Source organism: Haliotis rubra, unplaced genomic scaffold (genome assembly GCF_003918875.1).
Source record: "Haliotis rubra isolate DU_JTF1 unplaced genomic scaffold, ASM391887v1 Scf869, whole genome shotgun sequence".
Lineage (NCBI taxonomy): Eukaryota > Metazoa > Mollusca > Gastropoda > Lepetellida > Haliotidae > Haliotis > Haliotis rubra.
In genome coordinates, this window is record NW_025767600.1 from 358,993 (window position 1) to 378,294 (window position 19,302).

At 47.2% G+C, this 19,302-nt stretch overlaps 1 protein-coding gene across 1 annotated transcript; it reads left to right on the forward strand.

Annotated features, from left to right (window-relative positions):
- The first annotated feature begins 16,549 nt into the window (after positions 1-16,549).
- LOC124263140 (extensin-like) lies at positions 16,550-18,841 on the forward strand. The gene has a single exon (XM_046697697.1). It carries the CDS (start codon positions 16,550-16,552, stop codon positions 18,839-18,841), a length of 2,292 nt encoding a protein of 763 aa, XP_046553653.1.
- Positions 18,842-19,302: the final 461 nt, after the last annotated feature.

The window sequence follows — 19,302 nt, forward strand, 5'->3', positions numbered from 1 at the left end:
TGGTAGACTTAGTTTGGTAGACAGGTGATGTTTTAAAGTAATGAACTAGTAGACCTAGTTTGGTAGACAGATGATGGTTTAAAGTAATAAACTGGTAGATCAACTTTGATAGACAGGTGATGGTTTAAAGTAATGAACTGGTAGACTTAGTTTGGTAGACAGGTGATGTTTTAAAGTAATGGACTAGTATATCCAGTTTGGTAGACAAATAATGGTTTAAAGTAATGAACTGGTAGACTTAGTTTGGTGCACAGATTATTGTTTAAGTAATGGATTGGAAGAATTAGTTTGGTAGACAGATGATAGTTTAAAGTAATGAACTAGTAGACCTAGTTTGGTAGACAGGTGATGTTTTAAAGTAATGGACTAGTATATCAAGTTTGGCAGACAAATAATGGTTTAAAGTAATGAACTAGTAGACTTAGTTTGGTAGACAAATAATGGTTTAACGTAATAGATTGGTAGACCTAGTTAGGTGCACAGATAATTGTTTAAGCAGTCGATTGGAAGGCTTAGATTGGTAGACAGATGATGGTTGAAAGTAATGGATTGGTAGACTTTGTTTGGTACACATATTCTAGTTTAATGTAATAAACTGGTAGATCAAGTTTGGTAGACAGAAGATGGTTTAAATGAATAAACTGGTAGATCAAGTTTGGTAGACAGATGATGGTTTAAAGTAATAAACTGGTAGATCAAGTTTGGTAGACAGGTGATGTTTTAAAGTAATGGACTGGTAGACTTTGTTTGGTAGACAGATGATGGATAAAAGTAATGAACTGGTAGACTAAGTTCGGTTTACAGATGATGTTTTAAAGTACTGGACCAGTAGATCAAGTTTGGTAGACAAATAATGGTTAAAAGTAATGTACTGGTAGACTTAATTTGGCAGACTGATAATGGTTTAACGTTATAGATTTGGAAACATAGTTTGGCATACAGATGTTGCTTTAAAGTAGTAGATTGGTAAACCTGGTTTGGTAGACAGGTGATGGTTTAAAGTAACGAACTGGTAGAATTAGTTTGGTAGAAAGGTGATGTTTTAAAGTAATTAACTGGTAGATCAAGGTTGATAGACATGATGGTTTAAAGTAATCAACTGGTAGACTTAGTTTGGTAGACAGATGATGGTTTAAAGTAATGAACTAGTAGACCTAGTTTGGTGGACAGATGATGGTTTAAAGTAATGAACTGGTACACTATGTTTGGTAGACAGATTATGGTTTAAAGTAATGAACTAGTAGACTTAGTTTGCTAGACAGATCATGGTTTTAAGTAATAAACTGGTAGATCAAGTTTGGTAGACAGGTGATGGTTTAAAGTAAATAACTGGTAGACTTTGTTTGGTAGACAGATTATGGTTTAAGGTAATGAACTGGTAGACTTAGTTCGGTCGACAGATGATGGTTTTAATTAATGGACTCATGGGCCTAGTTTGGTGGACAGATAATGGTTTAAAGTAATGGATTGGTAGACCTAGTTTGGTTGACAGATAATGGTTTAAAGTAATGGATTGGTAGACCTTGTTTGGTGCACAGATAATGGTTTAAAGTAATGGACGGGTGGACCAGGCACACACGTTATGTACTGCACGCGCCTCTCAGTCACGTGATTGATATGCTCCTCCCAAAGGTCAGCTGGACGCGATTCTTCGAGATATTTTCTAATAATATTCACGGATTATTTATGATGGCGAACGTGGTCAGGCATTTAAATCCCGCATACGTACAAATAATCGAAACAGCCCACGTAGAAAAATTCAAGATGGCGCCAGTGCGCAACACGTGTCGCAATCGATCCCGTTATTATAAAGATGGCGTCAAATCAAGACTATTCCACATGAGAGTGTTATTTAGGCTCTCTCATGTCACAGGTGTCACGTGCTACCGACTGTTGTATGGAAATCGATTGAGACTTGATATACATCTACAGGACTAGCTCCAGTGGTTAATAAACAGGGCCAGTTGGAAGTCAGAAGCAATTAAACACAAACACTGGGGGACATTTAAAACCCTCGAGCGGATCTCTATATGTCGGCTCGGCCATGCCCAATGATTAGTTGTTATTGTTTGTAACGGTTCAGGTAAATGGTGAAGGCTAAAATCCAACTATTAACCTACTATATACAGGATACATAAGGGAAACAAATGAGTAAACAGTTTCAGAATTATTAAGGCATATTTTTGACAATTGAACAGAAGATGCAACAGATGCAAAGCATTGTGCAAGTTGTCTCTCAGTTCCACTCACATAAAACAAGTGCACTTCAAGGTGGAACAACAACACATAAATAATCTGTCTGATAAAAGGTATCCACTTCGAGATAGATATTTTCTTTTTACGCCAAACAACACGTATCCAAACTCTTAAACATTACGCTGAACGTGTTCCTAACATTAACCTTACCCCTGATACTGTAACTACCCTACCAGTGATGCTATCCCAACTCTACCCCTGATACTATCCCTACTCTACTCCTGATACTATCACTACTCTACCCCTGATACTAACACTACTCTACCCCTGATAGTGTCACTACTCTACCCCTGATGCTATCACTACTCTACACCTCATGATGTCACTACTCTATCCCTCATACTGTCACTACCCCTGATACTGTCACTACTCTCCCCCTGATACTGTCATTACCCTATCCCTGATACTGTGAATACCCTACCCTGATACTGTCACTACCTTACGACTGATACTGTCACTACCCCTGATACTGTCACTACTCTACCCCTGATACTGTCATAACCCTGTCCCTGATACTGTGAATACCCTACCCCTGATACTGTCACTACCTTACGACTGATACTGTCACTACCCCTGATACTGTCACTACTCTACCCCTGATACTGTCATAACCCTGTCCCTGATACTGTGAATACCCTACCCCTGATACTGTCACTACCTTACGACTGATACTGTCACTACCCTAACCTTGATACTGTCACTACCTTACGACTGATACTGTCACTACCCTAACCCTGATACTGTCACTACTCTTACCCTGATACTGACAATACTCTCCTCATGATGCTGTCAGTACCCTACCCCTAATACTCCCACTACTCTACCCCTTACACTGTTACTGTCCTAACCCAGATACTGTCACTACTCTCTACTCATACCGTCACTATCCTATCCCTGATACTGTCACTACCCTACCCCTTATACTGTCACAACTCTCCCCTAATACTGTCACCATTCTACCCATCATACTGTCACCACCCTACCCCTGATACTATCACTACCCTACCCCTGAAACTACAACTACACTACCCCTGATACTATCACTACCCTACCCCTGATACTATCAACTACCCCACCCCTATTACTATCACTGGCCTACCCCTGATACTATCACTACCCTACCCCTGATACTATCACTACCCTACCCCTATTACTGTCACTACCCTACCCCTGATACTATCACTACCCTACCCCTGATAATGTCACTACTCTCAACCTAATACTGTAACTACTCTACCGTTGATACTATCACTACCCTACCCCTTATACTGTCACTATTCTCGCCTGATACTGTCACTTCTCTCCGCTGATACTGTCACTACCCTACCCATGATACTATCACTACCCTACGCCTTATACTGTCACTACTCACCCCTAATACTGTCACTACCCTACCCCTGGCACTTTCACTAGACAACTCCTGATACTATCACTACTCTACCCTTGATACTGTCACTACCCTACCCCTGATCCTGTCACTACCCTATCCCTTATATTGTCACTACAAAAAAACCTGATACCGTCAATACCCTCCCCTGATACTGTCACAACACTACCCATGATACTATCACTACACGACGCCTCATACTGTCACTACTCACCCCTAATACTGTTACTACTCTACCCCTGACACTTTCACTAGCCAACCCCTGATACTGTCACTACTCTACCCTTGATACTGTCACTACCCTACCCCTGATACTATCACTACCCTACGCCTTATACTGTCACTACTCACCTCTTATACTGTCACTACTCTACCCCACACACTTTCACTACGCTGTCCCCTATACTGTCACTACTCACCCCTGATACTGTCACTACTCTACCCCTGATACTGTCACTACCCCTTAAACTGTTACTGTCCTAACCCTGATACTGTCACTATGCTATCCCTTATACTGTCACTACCCTACCCCTGATACTGTCACTACCCTACCCCTGATACTGTCAGTACATTCCACTGATACTGTCACTTCCCTACCCCTGATACTGTAACTACCCTACCCTTATGTTGTTACTACCCCTTACACTGTTACTGTCCTAACCGTCATACTGTCACTACTCTACCCCTTATACTGTCACTACTCACCCCTGATACAGTCACTACCCCTTACACTGTTACTGTCCTAACCCTGATACTGTCACTACCCTACTCCTCATACTTTTACTACCCTACTCATGATACTGTCACTACCCTACCCTTATACTGTCACTACTCACCCCTGATACTGTCACTACCCCTTACACTGTTACTGTCCTAACCCTGATACTGTCACTACCCTACCCCTTACACTGTCAGTGCCCTACCCCTGATACTGTCACTACCCTACCCATATCCTGTCACTACTCTCCCCTGACACTGTCACTACCCTACCCCTGATACAATCACTACCCCTACACTGTTACTGTCCTAACCCCTTAAACTTCGGGTCACGCTACACACTGCCCTGATACTGTCCTTTCCTTTCAACGTTATGCTGTCACTGCTCTGAGTGCCAAGTGTATTACCCCTTTCACTGCCCTACCACGGACCTGTCTTTCCCTTTCTTAATACGCTGTCCTGCTCTCCTGATGCTGTCGCTACCCTACCCTGATGCTATTACTGCACTGTTGATATCTAACCCTGATCTGTCACTACCGCCCTGGTGTAGTGCTTCCATTCCATATACTATCACTTCCTTATGTGATGCTGTCTTTCAACCATGTCTGTCCACTGATCCTCTCTCGTCTTCACTACCCCACTTCATTCCTTGGTCATTCCTGTCCTTTCCTTCATTCCACTATTCCATCCATTCTGTCACTTCCATGGTCTCACCATGCTTCACCGTCCTGTCCTGTTCCCTCACTGTCCTTTTCATTTTGTCCTTCCATCCACTGTCCTTCCTGTCACAGTTATGTCACTGATTCTGTATTTCCATCCATATGCTGTCCTGTCCATATTCTGTCACTGTTTGTCTTTTCCTATGTCCACTAATGTCCATTCCACTACCCTTCCACTACCTGATTCTTCCTGTCCTTGACTCTGTCTTTCCTGTCACTGCCTCCTGTCACTGTCCTTTCCTGGGTTGTCCTCCTGGGTCCTGTGTCCTTCTCCTTGTTGTGTCCACTGGTCTTGGTCTGTCCTCCTGGTCCTCTTGCTGATCCTGGGGTCTCGTTATGCTGTCCATATGTGGTCCTGGGCCATGCTGTCAGTCCTTTGCTGGTCAGTATTGTTCTGTCTGGGTCTGTCCTGTGGTCTGTCTTTCCTGGTCCTTGTCTTGTGTCCTTCCTTGTGTGCTGTCCTTCGGTCTGTGTGGTGTGTCCTTGGTCCTCTCCTGGTGCACTTGGTCTGTGTCCTTTCCTGGTCTGTCCTTTCCTTGGTCCTTGGTCATTCCTTGTGGTCCTCCTTGTTGCTGGTCCTGGGATCCATGTGTCTGTCCTTCTGTCGTTCGTCCTGGTCTGTGTGATGTGTCCTTGGGATCTGGTCACTGTCCTGGTCTGTCCTTGTGTCTGCTGTCAGGTTGTGTCCTGTCTTGTCTTGTGTGCTGTCAGGTCTGGTCTGTCCTGGTCTGTCCGTGGTCCTGGTCCTGGGTCCTGTGGTCCTGGTCCTTCTGTCTGGTCCTTGTCTCTGGTCTCGGGCCATCTGCTGTCCTGGTCTGTCCTTCCTTGTGCCTGTCCGGTCTGTCCGCCACCATATGGTCCTGGTCACTGTCCTTTCCGGTCGTGTCCGTGTCCTGTGTCTGTGGTCTCTTCTGTGGGTCCTTCTGTCCACTGTCCTCCATTCCTCCTCCTGTTCTGTTCCTGGTCTCACTGTCACTGTGCTGTCTTGTGTGCCTGGGTCCTGTCCTTGGCTGTCCTTGTTCGTCCTGGTCTTTCACTGTGTGGTCTCACTGTCCTGGTCTTTCTGTTCCTGGGGTCGTGGGTCTCTGTTCCTTGGTCTGGTCATGCTGTCCTTCTGTCAGTGTGGGTCTGGTCTGTCCATCCACTGGTCTGTCCACTGTGGTCTTGTCCGTTGTCCTGGTCTGGGTCCATGTCCATGTGTCCATTCCTTCCATTTTCCTCTGTCCTTCCTGGTCCACTGTGCCACTGGTCTGTCCACTGGTCTTTGTCCTTCCTGGTCTTCCTTGGTCTTGGTCCTTCAGTGCCTGTTTCTGTGTGCCTGGTCTTTTCGTTGTGGTCTGTCCTGGTCTGTCCGTTGCCTGGGGTTGTCCTGTTGGTCCTTGTTCTGTCCTGGGTCGTCCATTCCATGTCCACCCTGTCTTCCTGGGTCCTTCTTTCTCGAGTCCTCCTTCCCATATATCCACTGTCCATTCCTCCTTCCACTGTCTTCCTGTCCCTGATCCACTCCTTCACTACTCTGATCCTTTCCTATTCCACTATCCCTGTCCATGTCCCTCTCCTGTCCATACTGTCTTTCACTCCATCCATTCCTTCCTTTCTTCTTTCCTGGTCCTTCTTTTCTTTCCTTCAGTCTGTCCTTTCCATATTTTTCTCCATTATACTGTCTACTACTGTATTCTATACTGTTCCTGTGTCCTTCCTGTTATCTTTCACTGTCCTTTGTCCACCACTGTCATTCCTTGTCTGTCCTATTCCTTGTTTTTCTATTCACTGGTCTTCCTTGTGTCAGTACTCTGTCACCGTGTCTGTCCTTTCCTGGGTCTGTCTGTGTCCTTGGTCTTTGTCCTCTGGGTCCTTTCCTCACCTCCTTTCCTTTTGGTCCTTCACTGTCTGTCGTTCCTTGGTCTGTCCTTGTCTGTCCACTGGTGTGTGATTCTGGCCTGGGTTGTCTTTGTGTCAGTCTTGGTCATTCTCTGTCCGTGTCCTTGTGTCTGTCCTTGGTCACTGGTCCTTGTGATTCTCGTGTGTGGTGCTGTGTGTGTCCTCGGTCCTGGGTGGTCCTTGGTCTGTCCTCCAGTGGTGGTCTGGTGTGGTCCTTGGTCTTGGTCAGCCTGGGGGTTGTCCATGTCCATTCTTGGGTCCTTGGTCCTTTCCTCCTTGTTCCATCCATGTCCTTCCATCTGTCATGCATGTGTCACTGCTGTCCTGGGGTTGTCCTGGTCTGTGTCCTTCCTGGTCCTCTGTGTCCACTCCTTGTCTGTTCTTGTGTGCTGGTCCTGTCAGTGGTCCATGTTTCCTGTGGTCATTCCTGGTCCTGGTCCTCCTGTGCCTCCTGGTGCCTGGTCCTGTCTGTGGTCTGTCCTGTCCTGGTCTGGGTCGGTGTGGTCCTTCCTGGTCTGTGGCTCTGGGTCTGGTCCTGTCCTGGTGTCCTGTCCTGTGTCCTTCCACCTGTGTCCTTGGTCACTGGTCCTGTCCACTGGGCTGTCACTGGTCACTGTCCATGTCCCTGGTCTGTCATTTTTCCTGGGTCTTGGTCCTGGCCACTGTTGTCTTTCATCCACTGGTCTGTCCTTCCATGTGGTCCTTGTCCTGGTCTGGCTCCTGGTTGGTCCTGTCCTTGGTCTGTGGTCCTGGTCTTTGTCCTTCCTGGTCCTGTCCTGGTCTCACTGTGTGTCCTGGGTCTCCTGGTCTCGGTCCTGTGAAATGTTTTGTGGGATGGCGTCTCGTACCCCTTTCGTGGCCATGTATACGACTGGGCCCTGTCTAAGCGCACACGGGCATGGAGATGAAAATAGTCTAGTACTATTACCAAGGAAAGATAACTCTACATTTCCAAACATAGCTCCTGGAATATCCTACATCCCGTGGGCAAAACAGCAATACAGTCATTCCCTTTGTAAATATGTTTCAGGACTTTAAGTTGCTGATCCTTTAGCTCAAAGTTTATGTTTAAATTGTGCTTTGCATAGTTCAGCGAAGTTGGTGCCGCCATTTTCATGCTTCGAAATGCGTTTTACTACGCGCGATTTGATTGGTCTGCCACGATTCTTGGTAATAATGGCGAACGATAGGGGTACGAGTCTTCTTGTAGGTCACGGAAAGAGGCGAGTAGTTACGGATGGGGGTTTCCCCTGTACCACTACACACACACCTCTCTGGCTCCGTCTATGCCTAACCTCCCCTCCCTCCCCTCCCTCTCCTCCCAACAACGCCCTGTGCCTCTGACTCCCTGTCTCCGTCCCCGGTTTCGTTGCATGGAATGTATCAGCTCAATGAAATTATTTTGCCAGCAATATTAATTAAGTTAAAATTTTAGCTTGAAAGGGAAATGTTCTTCAAATAAGACGGGAAACGTCAAGGACCAGGAAATGCGTACAATCTGTTATAGGTGCGTGGTTTCAAACAACAGCGCCATCTATGGTTATGGTGGGCAAAGCCAGCCTTATGCTGTCGACACAGCAATACGACCATCTAACACATTGTATCACCAGGATGCATCAGCCAGATACACTAACACATTGTATCACCCTGATCTATCAGCCAGATACTTGTATCACCCGGATGAATCAGCCAGATACACTAACACATTGTATCACCCGGATGTATCAGCCAGATACACTAACACATTGTATCACCTGGATGTATCAGCCAGATACATTAACACATTGTATCACCCGGATGTATCAGTCAGATACACTAACACATTGTATCACCCTGATGCATCAGCCAGATACACTAACACATTGTATCACCCGGATGTATCAACCAGATACACTAACACATTGTATCACCTGGATGTATCAGCCAGATACACTAACACATTGTATCACCCGGATGTATCAGCCAGATACACTAGCACATTGTATCACCCGGATGTATTAGCTGGAGACACTAACACATTGTATCACCTGGATGTATCAGTCAGATACACTAACACATTGTATCACCCGGATGTATCAGCCAGATACACTAACACATTGTATCACCCGGATGTATCAGCCAAATACACTTACACAATCCTAACTGTGACAAATAACACCTCAGCTATTTTAATAAATCAATTATAAACGGTTTTAACACATGGTTGTTTTTATCGCACGTGCATAAACTAGGGCCTTTTCAAGCCTCGTAAATATTTACACTTTCGACAGGAACACCAAAGGCTTATCAACTCCACCAAAACATACATGCACCGCCGTGGCATCAGAAATCACAAATGTCTGCAATGGCTATTTCTCTTACTTTTTCAAAAAATTTCAACTCGAGTGGCTAAATACGTTCTGGTGTATCACACCACTAGTTACTGTCATCATTTGGTTAAACGACATTTGCTTGCGGTCTTTGACAAGTATGATTTTCATGTCATCACAAAATAAATCGCACTCTGCGCCTCAACAAGGCGCGACATCACGCAGGCCGATGGAGCCTTGTGGGTAAGAAATCGCTAAGCGGCTTCCCCAAGCCGGATGCGGTTAAGCGAAGCGAGCAGTGCGCCTGTGCGGCACGTGCATGCCGGGCGCCATTAAAAAGCAGCCAATCAGAGGACATTATTTTTTTAAACACGCGTGCGAGTCAATCTTGCAATACAGAAACGGAAAGTAAAAAGGCTGGTCTCAGCGACGTTTAGGGGTTTTGAGACCCTGCTGGGTATTCTGGGATAAACGTGGCCCTCTCAAATACTTTCAATGACATATAGAAGGATCGAATCTGCTTAAATTTGGCGTAGGTTCGTTGAAAGGACCCTGACTTAATGATGCAAGAATCTATACTACTGGTGTTGTGACGAGACGACCAAAGTTTGACATCTGAGAAAACTACAAACAGTCTTAATTTTCTATATTTCTGAGCAAAAAATGAATTTTCTATAATGAATGGTTTTCAATATTGGGGGTTTTGTAAACGCTTTGCTAGCACCGAATCAACGGAGGTCCCAGGATTCCTGCCCAAGTTCACCATTATTCTTAGGGGAAAATCAATTAAAGCTAATTGATAACAATTGGTGATATCCCCCTCATCAGTAATAAATCAGGCCAATTAGAAGATCACCACGTGCCTCTCAAGTGGTTGGATATGAAGCCATTCTAAGTGTTTAAAAAACCACTCCCACATGAGGCACAATGTATTCTGATGTTTATTAACTTTGTTTCTTTTGGTATTAGAGTTTCTCGGTGCAGTTGTTCAATTGCAGAGAAGAAAATACTAAAGCTCTCATAATTCATACTGACGCCTTTCTGTAGCCAGCGTAAGTATCAAATCCATGTACTTCTATGTATCAAACCATCAAAATAGTGAATCTTGACATATTAATAGTGAATCTCGACACGTTAAATAGTGGATCTTGACACATTAAATAGTGAATCTTAACACATTAAATAGTGACTCTTGACACATTAAATAGTGAATCTTGACACATCAGATAGTGAATCTAGACACATTAAATAGTGAATCTTGACACATTAATAGTGGATCTTGACACATTCAATAGTGAATCTTCACGAATCAAATAGTGAATCTTAACACATTAAATAGTGAATCTTGACACATTAAATACTGAACCTTAACACATTAAATAGTGAATCTTAACACATTAAATATTGAATCTTAATACATTTAATAGTGAATCTTGACACGTTAATAGTGAATATTGACACATTTAATAGTGAATCTTGACACCTGCAGCAGTGAATCATGATACATCACTTAGTGAATCCTGAAACATACAAGCACATACAGTTTTCCGTGTCCATGTGATATATTGGTGTTATTGTAGGTATAAGGAATGTTTATAATGTGTTCATTCTAAGACGTGTTATTGCAGTATTTATACCATCAAAACGTGGGCGTTATACTAATGTCTTTAGTAGAAAGTGTAAGCCATTTCAATAAAATATCCCCGTTTTATGTTTATATGGGTGACATCTTATAATGTTGTAAGTAACGCATGCTTGATGATGCCATTGTTGTGATCAACGTTCCTTGAAAACAAGTTCTCCAAGAATCTCGCTCTTTGCTTCCACGTGTTGCTGGGTCCCGCCGCCAGCCCAGTGCCTCAATAAGCCCTTTATATGATGTCAGTATTTACTGGGTTTTCATCTATTTCCACTACGGATTTATCTTAAGTGCAAGAAAGTTTTTCGTAAATGTGTTTTATTTTCTCTTATCAAAGGCATGCGTGATCTGCGGGGATAAGGGGTTTAAAAATACGAACGTGCACCGATATAAAAAGAAAATCATTTCTCAAAAATAATAATTATACGTGGTGTAACGGACGGAATAGTTGTTGGGCCTCCCATCAGCTGTCCTAGCCCCCAAGCACGCTAACAATATGTTATTGTTGTGAGAGATGTTGACACTAGGAAGCCTAGTTATATACCATGGACACGGCACTTATCACACGTGGAGAAAATAGATGCATAAGGGTTGTTTTTTTTGCAATCACATTCGCAGATCCGCGCCAGTGTTACATCGGTGGAGAAGGCTGGCGCTTTGCTACCATGTTACACCGACCCAGGACAGACATGTTTCAATACAAGGGGTCAAGGTCAGGAAGGAAAGAGTTTGGATATTCTGTGTACGTCACGTCTGAAGCACACGTCGGAGAGATCAATGTTGTCGAGGCGGATGTTGGAGGTTAATGCATGTTGGAGGGGGATAACAGCTCTTTAGTTGTTTGTCAGGGAGCCCATTGAAAGAGTGAGTGAGTGAATGTGTGACGCCGCTTTCCACAGTTTGTCACTTACATCCCCGCGACGAGAGGGCGCACCGGCCCTTTGGTGAAATCCGTGAGGATGGGCACTTTCCAGGAGAGCTCGGCGTGATTCCTCCTACGACAGACATGGCTTGCTGAAGCCAACTTGTACCTGGGATCTGGGACTTTGGAAGAGTTTCTATCTATTTACATGAATTTTGTAAGATGATGTAGTTCCTCTTCAAGTCATCCTGGCGGATTTCTTGTGACTTTAGAAACGTAAGAGTACTTCTACTTCTAATGTAAACGTGCCTGTGTGTGTTAGTGGAAGCGTACCAAAGTACTCACTAACACACTCATGACTGCAAGCTCTCGTAAACGTAAACACAGGTTTAAATTATCAACATAGCCCATTAATGATCCCGTACAGAATCACACCCAAAAAGCTCTTCTGGGGGAACATCCTGGCTTCCTGCATGTCTGCTTAATTCAGCATCTCCTATTTCAAGGAGACACTGGATAAAAAAGAGTCCGGTAGCGTGTGACGGGATACCATATTCATCTTCCTGGTCATAAAAAGCAAATGTATGTTGGTGTCGATTTCAAAGATTGCAAGTAGCGGTAGACAAGAGGCGCCCCAAGCGGTATCGGATTACAGTTACACCATTAAGTCCTAACAAACTGAGTGCTTGTCCGCTGCCTATTACCGCCTTCTCTTTTCTTAGGTAAATATTATCCTTCTGGACATATTGTTGGGGATAACACAGTATATGTATCAACAAAGTACCCCGTATAAAACACTCATGCAAGGATCACAATGAACCAACACACTCGGTGGCGCCAGTGAGAGAAACTGGTTGACAGTATTGTCCGGCTCCTGACAATACGAAGCATTCATCAAATCAAAATTAATTTTACATTTTAGAAAGTGTAGTTTTAAAAATGGCTCGTTGGCGCTTACATTTGAAAACAACAACCCGAAAAATGAAAAAATACTCATAGCTGCATCCGGCATGAAGAGATGTACATGTGTTCTGGCAACATGGCGTGTCCATGAGTGATACAATCACAAAAATATGAGCTGTTTGAAAACAGTATTTTCCAAATGGCTCATTGAGTAAAATAGTGTTGTCCGATATCCTGTGGCGACGCGCGAGTCCCGGGATCCTATTACGGAAGAGGGGCAGCACATGCGGCGCCGTGACACGTCACACCCAAGGTTACTCCGGCTGGTCTTATCATACCGAATACTTACAGAAGAGGGGCAGCACACGCGGCAGGCCACTAACAGCGCCGTCACACGTCACACCCAAGGTTACTCCGGCTGGTCTTATCATACCGAATACTTACAGGAGAGGGGCAGCACACGCGGCAGGCCACTAACAGCGCCGTCACACGTCACACCCAAGGTTACTCCGGCTGGTCTTATCATACCGAATACTTACAGAAGAGGGGCAGGCCACTAACAGCGCCGGCAGGCCACTAACAGCGCCGTCACGTCACACCCAAGGTTACTCCGGCTGGTCTTATCATACCGAATACTTACAGAAGAGGGGCAGCACACGCGGCAGGCCACTAACAGCGCCGTCACACGTCACACCCAAGGTTACTCCGGCTGGTCTTATCATACCGAATACTTACAGAAGAGGGGCAGCACGCGGCAGGCCACTAACAGCGCCGTCACACGTCACACCCAAGGTTACTCCGGCTGGTCTTATCATACCGAATACTTACAGAGAGGGCAGCAGCACACGCGGCAGGCCACTAACAGCGCCGTCACACGTCACACCCAAGGTTACTCCGGCTGGTCTTATCATACCGAATACTTACAGAAGAGGGGCAGCACACGCGGCAGGCCACTAACAGCGCCGTCACACGTCACACCCAAGGTTACTCCGGCTGGTCTTATCATACCGAATACTTACAGAAGAGGGGCAGCACACGCGGCAGGCCACTAACAGCGCCGTCACACGTCACACCCAAGGTTACTCCGGCTGGTCTTATCATACCGAATACTTACAGAAGAGGGGCAGCACACGCGGCAGGCCACTAACAGCGCCGTCACACGTCACACACCCAAGGTTACTCCGGCTGGTCTTATCATACCGAATACTTACAGAAGAGGGGCAGCACACGCGGCAGGCCACTAACAGCGCCGTCACTCGTCACACCCAAGGTTACTCCGGCTGGTCTTATCATACCGAATACTTACAGGAGAGGGGCAGCACACGCGGCAGGCCACTAACAGCGCCGTCACACGTCACACCCAAGGTTACTCCGGCTGGTCTTATCATACCGAATACTTACAGGAGAGGGGCAGCACACGCGGCAGGCCACTAACAGCGCCGTCACACGTCACACCCAAGGTTACTCCGGCTGGTCTTATCATACCGAATACTTACAGAAGAGGGGCAGCACACGCGGCAGGCCACTAACAGCGCCGTCACACGTCACACCCAAGGTTACTCCGGCTGGTCTTATCATACCGAATACTTACCACTGCTTCTTCATTTGCTGCACCGTCTTTCATCTTTCGGCTTTACATCAGACACTTTACATCAGACACTTTACATCAGACACTTTACATCAGACACTTTTTATCTCGATAATAAATCCTACATATTTAGGTACAACCGGGCATGTTTTGTGTGCAAAGATTTCAAAGCGCGTCATACGACTCTTCCTTGAATTTTATCTTCATACTGGAGGTTTCACATGTCCTCACAGAAGGACACAGATGAAACCACGCCACGGGTAGACTGGAGGTTTCACAACTTATGGATCGAAGAGGTTGTTCTCTTTTCTCCGCCCACTTCATGACTGACTGACTGACTGAGTTTGGTTTTACGCCGCTTTTAGCAATATTCCAGCAACATTACGGCGGGGGACACCAGAAATGGGCTTCACACATTGTGCCCATGTGGGGATTCGAACCCGGGTCTTCGGCCTGACGAGCCAACGCTTTAACCATTAGGCTACCCCACCGCCCCGCCCATTTCATGAACAGTGAGCGTGAAGTGAACATTTTAAACAGGTCCGAGAACACAACAGCGACACAGCGCAGTGAGGGTGAGACGTTATGTCATGCACGGGTGAGACGTTATGTCATGCACGGGTGAGACGTTATGTCATGCACGGGTGAGACGTTATGTCATGCACATACACGGTACACTAATGTACTCGCTTAAAATGCGAGGAACTGGTTTACAATTTCCCAAAGGTAAATATAAGTAAACGTTTATTAAGATTTTTAATGCAACCCCTCACTTGCTTCAAGTACTTTCCTGTTTGTTTTAGATAATATATGTTTACAAGGCTCGTCATTCTTTAACCACTAAACACTGCAAGGAAGTAGAAAATGATAATGCTCTTTCTTAAGATTACAAAAAAAACGTTTGATGAAACGCATGAGCAGTTAATGGTTTAGCTGAAACATTCGACTGTAAATTGAATACACGCACTTAACTCTGTCTTTGGAGGAAGTTAGGGATGCAATCACACCTGCCTGAATGTGACCTCACACCTGGAATGAGGCACCTTTACTTGAGCCGGATATTCCAGGAGAATGTTCAATGTGATATTTTTTGTGTGTAGTGTAAGACTGCGACAGAACAGCACTTCACGGTCAGAGGTCACCTCGCACACCAGAAACACGGGCTCCACATTGTCGTCTCAATCTCAGTTCAACATCAGAAACAGTGTCTCTCTCACCCCCACGGAACATGTGCGGGCGGACGCCAGGTTTATTGATGCATATGGAAATACTTAGTATTATAATTTCAAGCACCTGTGCCCTTTTTCTTCCCGTGGATCGTATACAATTACCTGAAATTCAAACAGGAGAGATTTCACTAAATACTCGACATTGTTTAAACGAGGAAGTCATATATATTCACGACATTGCGACAAACAAGAGAGGGTTTATTTCAGATGTATCCATATATGTGTATCTGCCACATTACAGAATCCGTAGATCTAGTCAATCTGTGACAAGTGCCACATTACAGAATCCGTAGATCTAGTTAATCTGTGACAAGTGTCACATTACAGAATCCGTAGATCTAGTCAATCTGTGACAAGTGTCACATTACAGAATCCGTAGATCTAGTCAATCTGTGACAAGTGCCACATTACAGAATCCGTAGATCTAGTCAATCTGTGACAAGTGCCACATTACAGAATCCGTAGATCTAGTCAATCTGTGACAAGTGCCACATTACAGAATCCGTAGATCTAGTCAATCTGCGACAAGTGCCACATTACAGAATCCGTAGATCTAGTCAATCTGTGACAAGTGCCACATTACAGAATCCGTAGATCTAGTCAATCTGTGACAAGTGCCACATTACAGAATCCATAGATCTAGTCAATCTGTGACAAGTGCCACATTACAGAATCCGTAGATCTAGTCAATCTGTGACAAGTGCCACATTACAGAATCCGTAGATCTAGTCAATCTGTGACAAGTGCCACATTACAGAATCCGTAGATCTAGTCAATCTGTGACAAGTGCCACATTACAGAATCCGTAGATCTAGTCAATCTGTGACAAGTGCCACATTACAGAATCCGTAGATCTAGTCAATCTGCGACAAGTGCCACATTACAGAATCCGTAGATCTAGTCAATCTGTGACAAGTGCCACATTACAGAATCCGTAGATCTAGTCAATCTGTGACAAGTGCCACATTACAGAATCCATAGATCTAGTTAATCTGTGACAAGTGCCACATTACAGAATCCATAGATCTAGTTAATCTGTGACGAGTGCCCCGCGCCACCATGCTCCACCCCACCCGCCTTGCTCCACAACCCAAACACACTCCACCCAGCATCACCACACGCCACCACGCTCCACCCCGCGGCACCCCGCGCCACCCCACCACAATCCACCTCGCGCCACCATGCTCCACAACCCAAACATACTCCACCCAACATCACCACACGCAACCACGCTCCAACCCGCGCCACCATGCTCCACAAACCCAAACACAGTCCACCCCGCATCACCCCGCGCCACCCCACCACAATCCACCTCGCGCCACCATGCTCCACAACCCAAACACACTCCACCCCGCATCACCACACGCAACCACGCTCCAACCCGCGCCACCATGCTCCACAAACCCAAACACAGTCCACCCCGCATCACCACACGCCACCATGCTCCACTCCGCGCCACCATGCTCCACAACCCAAACACACTCCACCCCGCATCACCACACGCCACCATGCTCCACTCCACGCCACCATTCTCCACAACCCAAACACAGTCCACCTCGAATCACCACGCTCCACTCCGTGCCACCATGCTCCACAACCCAAACACACTCCACCCCGCATCAGCACACGCAACCACGCTCCAACCCGCGCCACCATGCTCCACAAACCCAAACACAGTCCACCCCGCATCACCACACGCCACCATGCTCCACTCCGCGCCACCATGCTCCACAACCCAAACACACTCCACCCCGCATCACCACACGCCACCACGCTCCACCCCGCACCAACATGCTCCACAAACCCAAACACACTCCACCCCGCATCACCACACGCCACCACGCTCCACTCCGCGCCAACATGCTCCACAACCCAAACACAGTCCATCCCGCATCACCACACGCCACCACGCTCCACCCCGCGCCACCATGCTCCACAACCCGAACACAGTCCACCCCCCATCACCACACGCCACCACGCTCCACCCCTCGCCACCATGCTCCACAACCCGAACACACTCCATCCCGCATCACCACACGCCACCATGCTCCACCCCGCGCCACCATGCTCAACAACCCAAACACAGTCCACCCCGCACCACCACACGCCACCAAGCGCCACCATGCTCCACAACCAGAACATAGTCCACCCCGCATCTCCACACGCCACACGCCACACGCTCCACTCCGCGCCACCATGCTCCACAACCCGAACACACTCCACCCCGCATCACCACACGCCACCACGCTCCACCCCGCGCCACCATGCTCCACAACCCAAACACACTCCACCCCGCATCACCACACGCCACCACGCTCCACCCCGCGCCACCATGCTCCACCCCACGCCGCCTTGCTCCACAACCCAAACACACTCCACCCCCCATCACCACACGCCACCACGCCACCACGCGCCTCCACCCCGCGGCACACCGCGCCACCCCACCACAATCCACCTCGCGCCACCATGCTCCACAACCCAAACACACTCCACCCCGCATCACCACACGCAACCACGCTCCAACCCGCGCCACCATGCTCCACAAACCCAAACACAGTCCACCCCGCATCACCACACGCCACCATGCTCCGCTCCGCGCCACCATGCTCCACAACCCAAACACACTCCACCCCGCATCACCACACGCCACCACGCTCCACCCCGCACCAACATGCTCCACAAACCCAAACACAGTCCACCCCGCATCACCACACGCCACCATGCTCCACTCCGCGCCAACATGCTCCACAACCCAAACACACTCCACCCCGCATCACCACACGCCACCACGCTCCACCCCGCACCAACATGCTCCACAAACCCAAACACAGTCCACCCCGCATCACCACACGCCACCATGCTCCACTCCGCGCCACCATGCTCCACAACCCAAACACACTCCACCCCGCATCACCACACGCCACCACGCTCCACCCCGCACCACCATGCTCCACTACCCAAACACAGTCCACCCCGCATCACCACACGCAACCACGATCCACCCCGCACCACCATGGTCCACTACCCAAACACACTCCACCCCGCATCACCACACGCCACCACACTCCACCCCGCGCCACCATGCTCCAAAACCCGAACACGCTCCACCCCGCATCACCACACGCCACTCCGCGCCACCATGCTCCACTACCCAAACACACTCCACCCCGCATCACCACACGCCACCACACTCCACCCCCGCGCCGCCATGCTCCACTACCCAAACACACTCCACCCCGCATCACCACACGCCACCATGCTCCACACCGCGCCGCCGTGCTCCACAACCCAAACACACTCCACCCCGCATCACCACACGCAACCACGATCCACCCCGCACCACCACCATAACACTCTCCACTACCCCACCCCTCTTTGTATAGACTTTGATAGCACCTTGTATGTTACCAGCACGCCTATACAGATTTACAGCGTTGCGGTTGAAAAGGGTCCACACCTCACGTTCACTGAAGAAGTTGTCAAACATCTCGAAAAAATGTCGTGGCATGGTTTTACGATGCGTCAGACTAAAATGGTTAATTGAACAGATTGATAGAATAATTATACTGAAATAAACGCAATATCAAAACCAGAGTGTTGCCCTCTGTAATTATAGCCTCAAATACTGCAATTTTCCTTTCAGCGTCTCTCCAAGACGATCCATCACGGCGCGTGTTGGCGGCGGCACGTGAAGCCAGATCTGTCCTAGCAGCGCCAGAACCATTATAACCTATACTTAAAACGCTTATGATCAATCGGAACATACTGTACCCGTCTTTTGAGCGTCTGCCCTCGTAATTGGCCGAGTTTGT

What these genes read in the sequence shown, in the direction of transcription:
- LOC124263140 (XM_046697697.1), top strand. Translation starts at nt 16,550, where the DNA reads ATGCTCCACCCCACCCGCCTTGCTCCACAACCCAAACACACTCCACCC.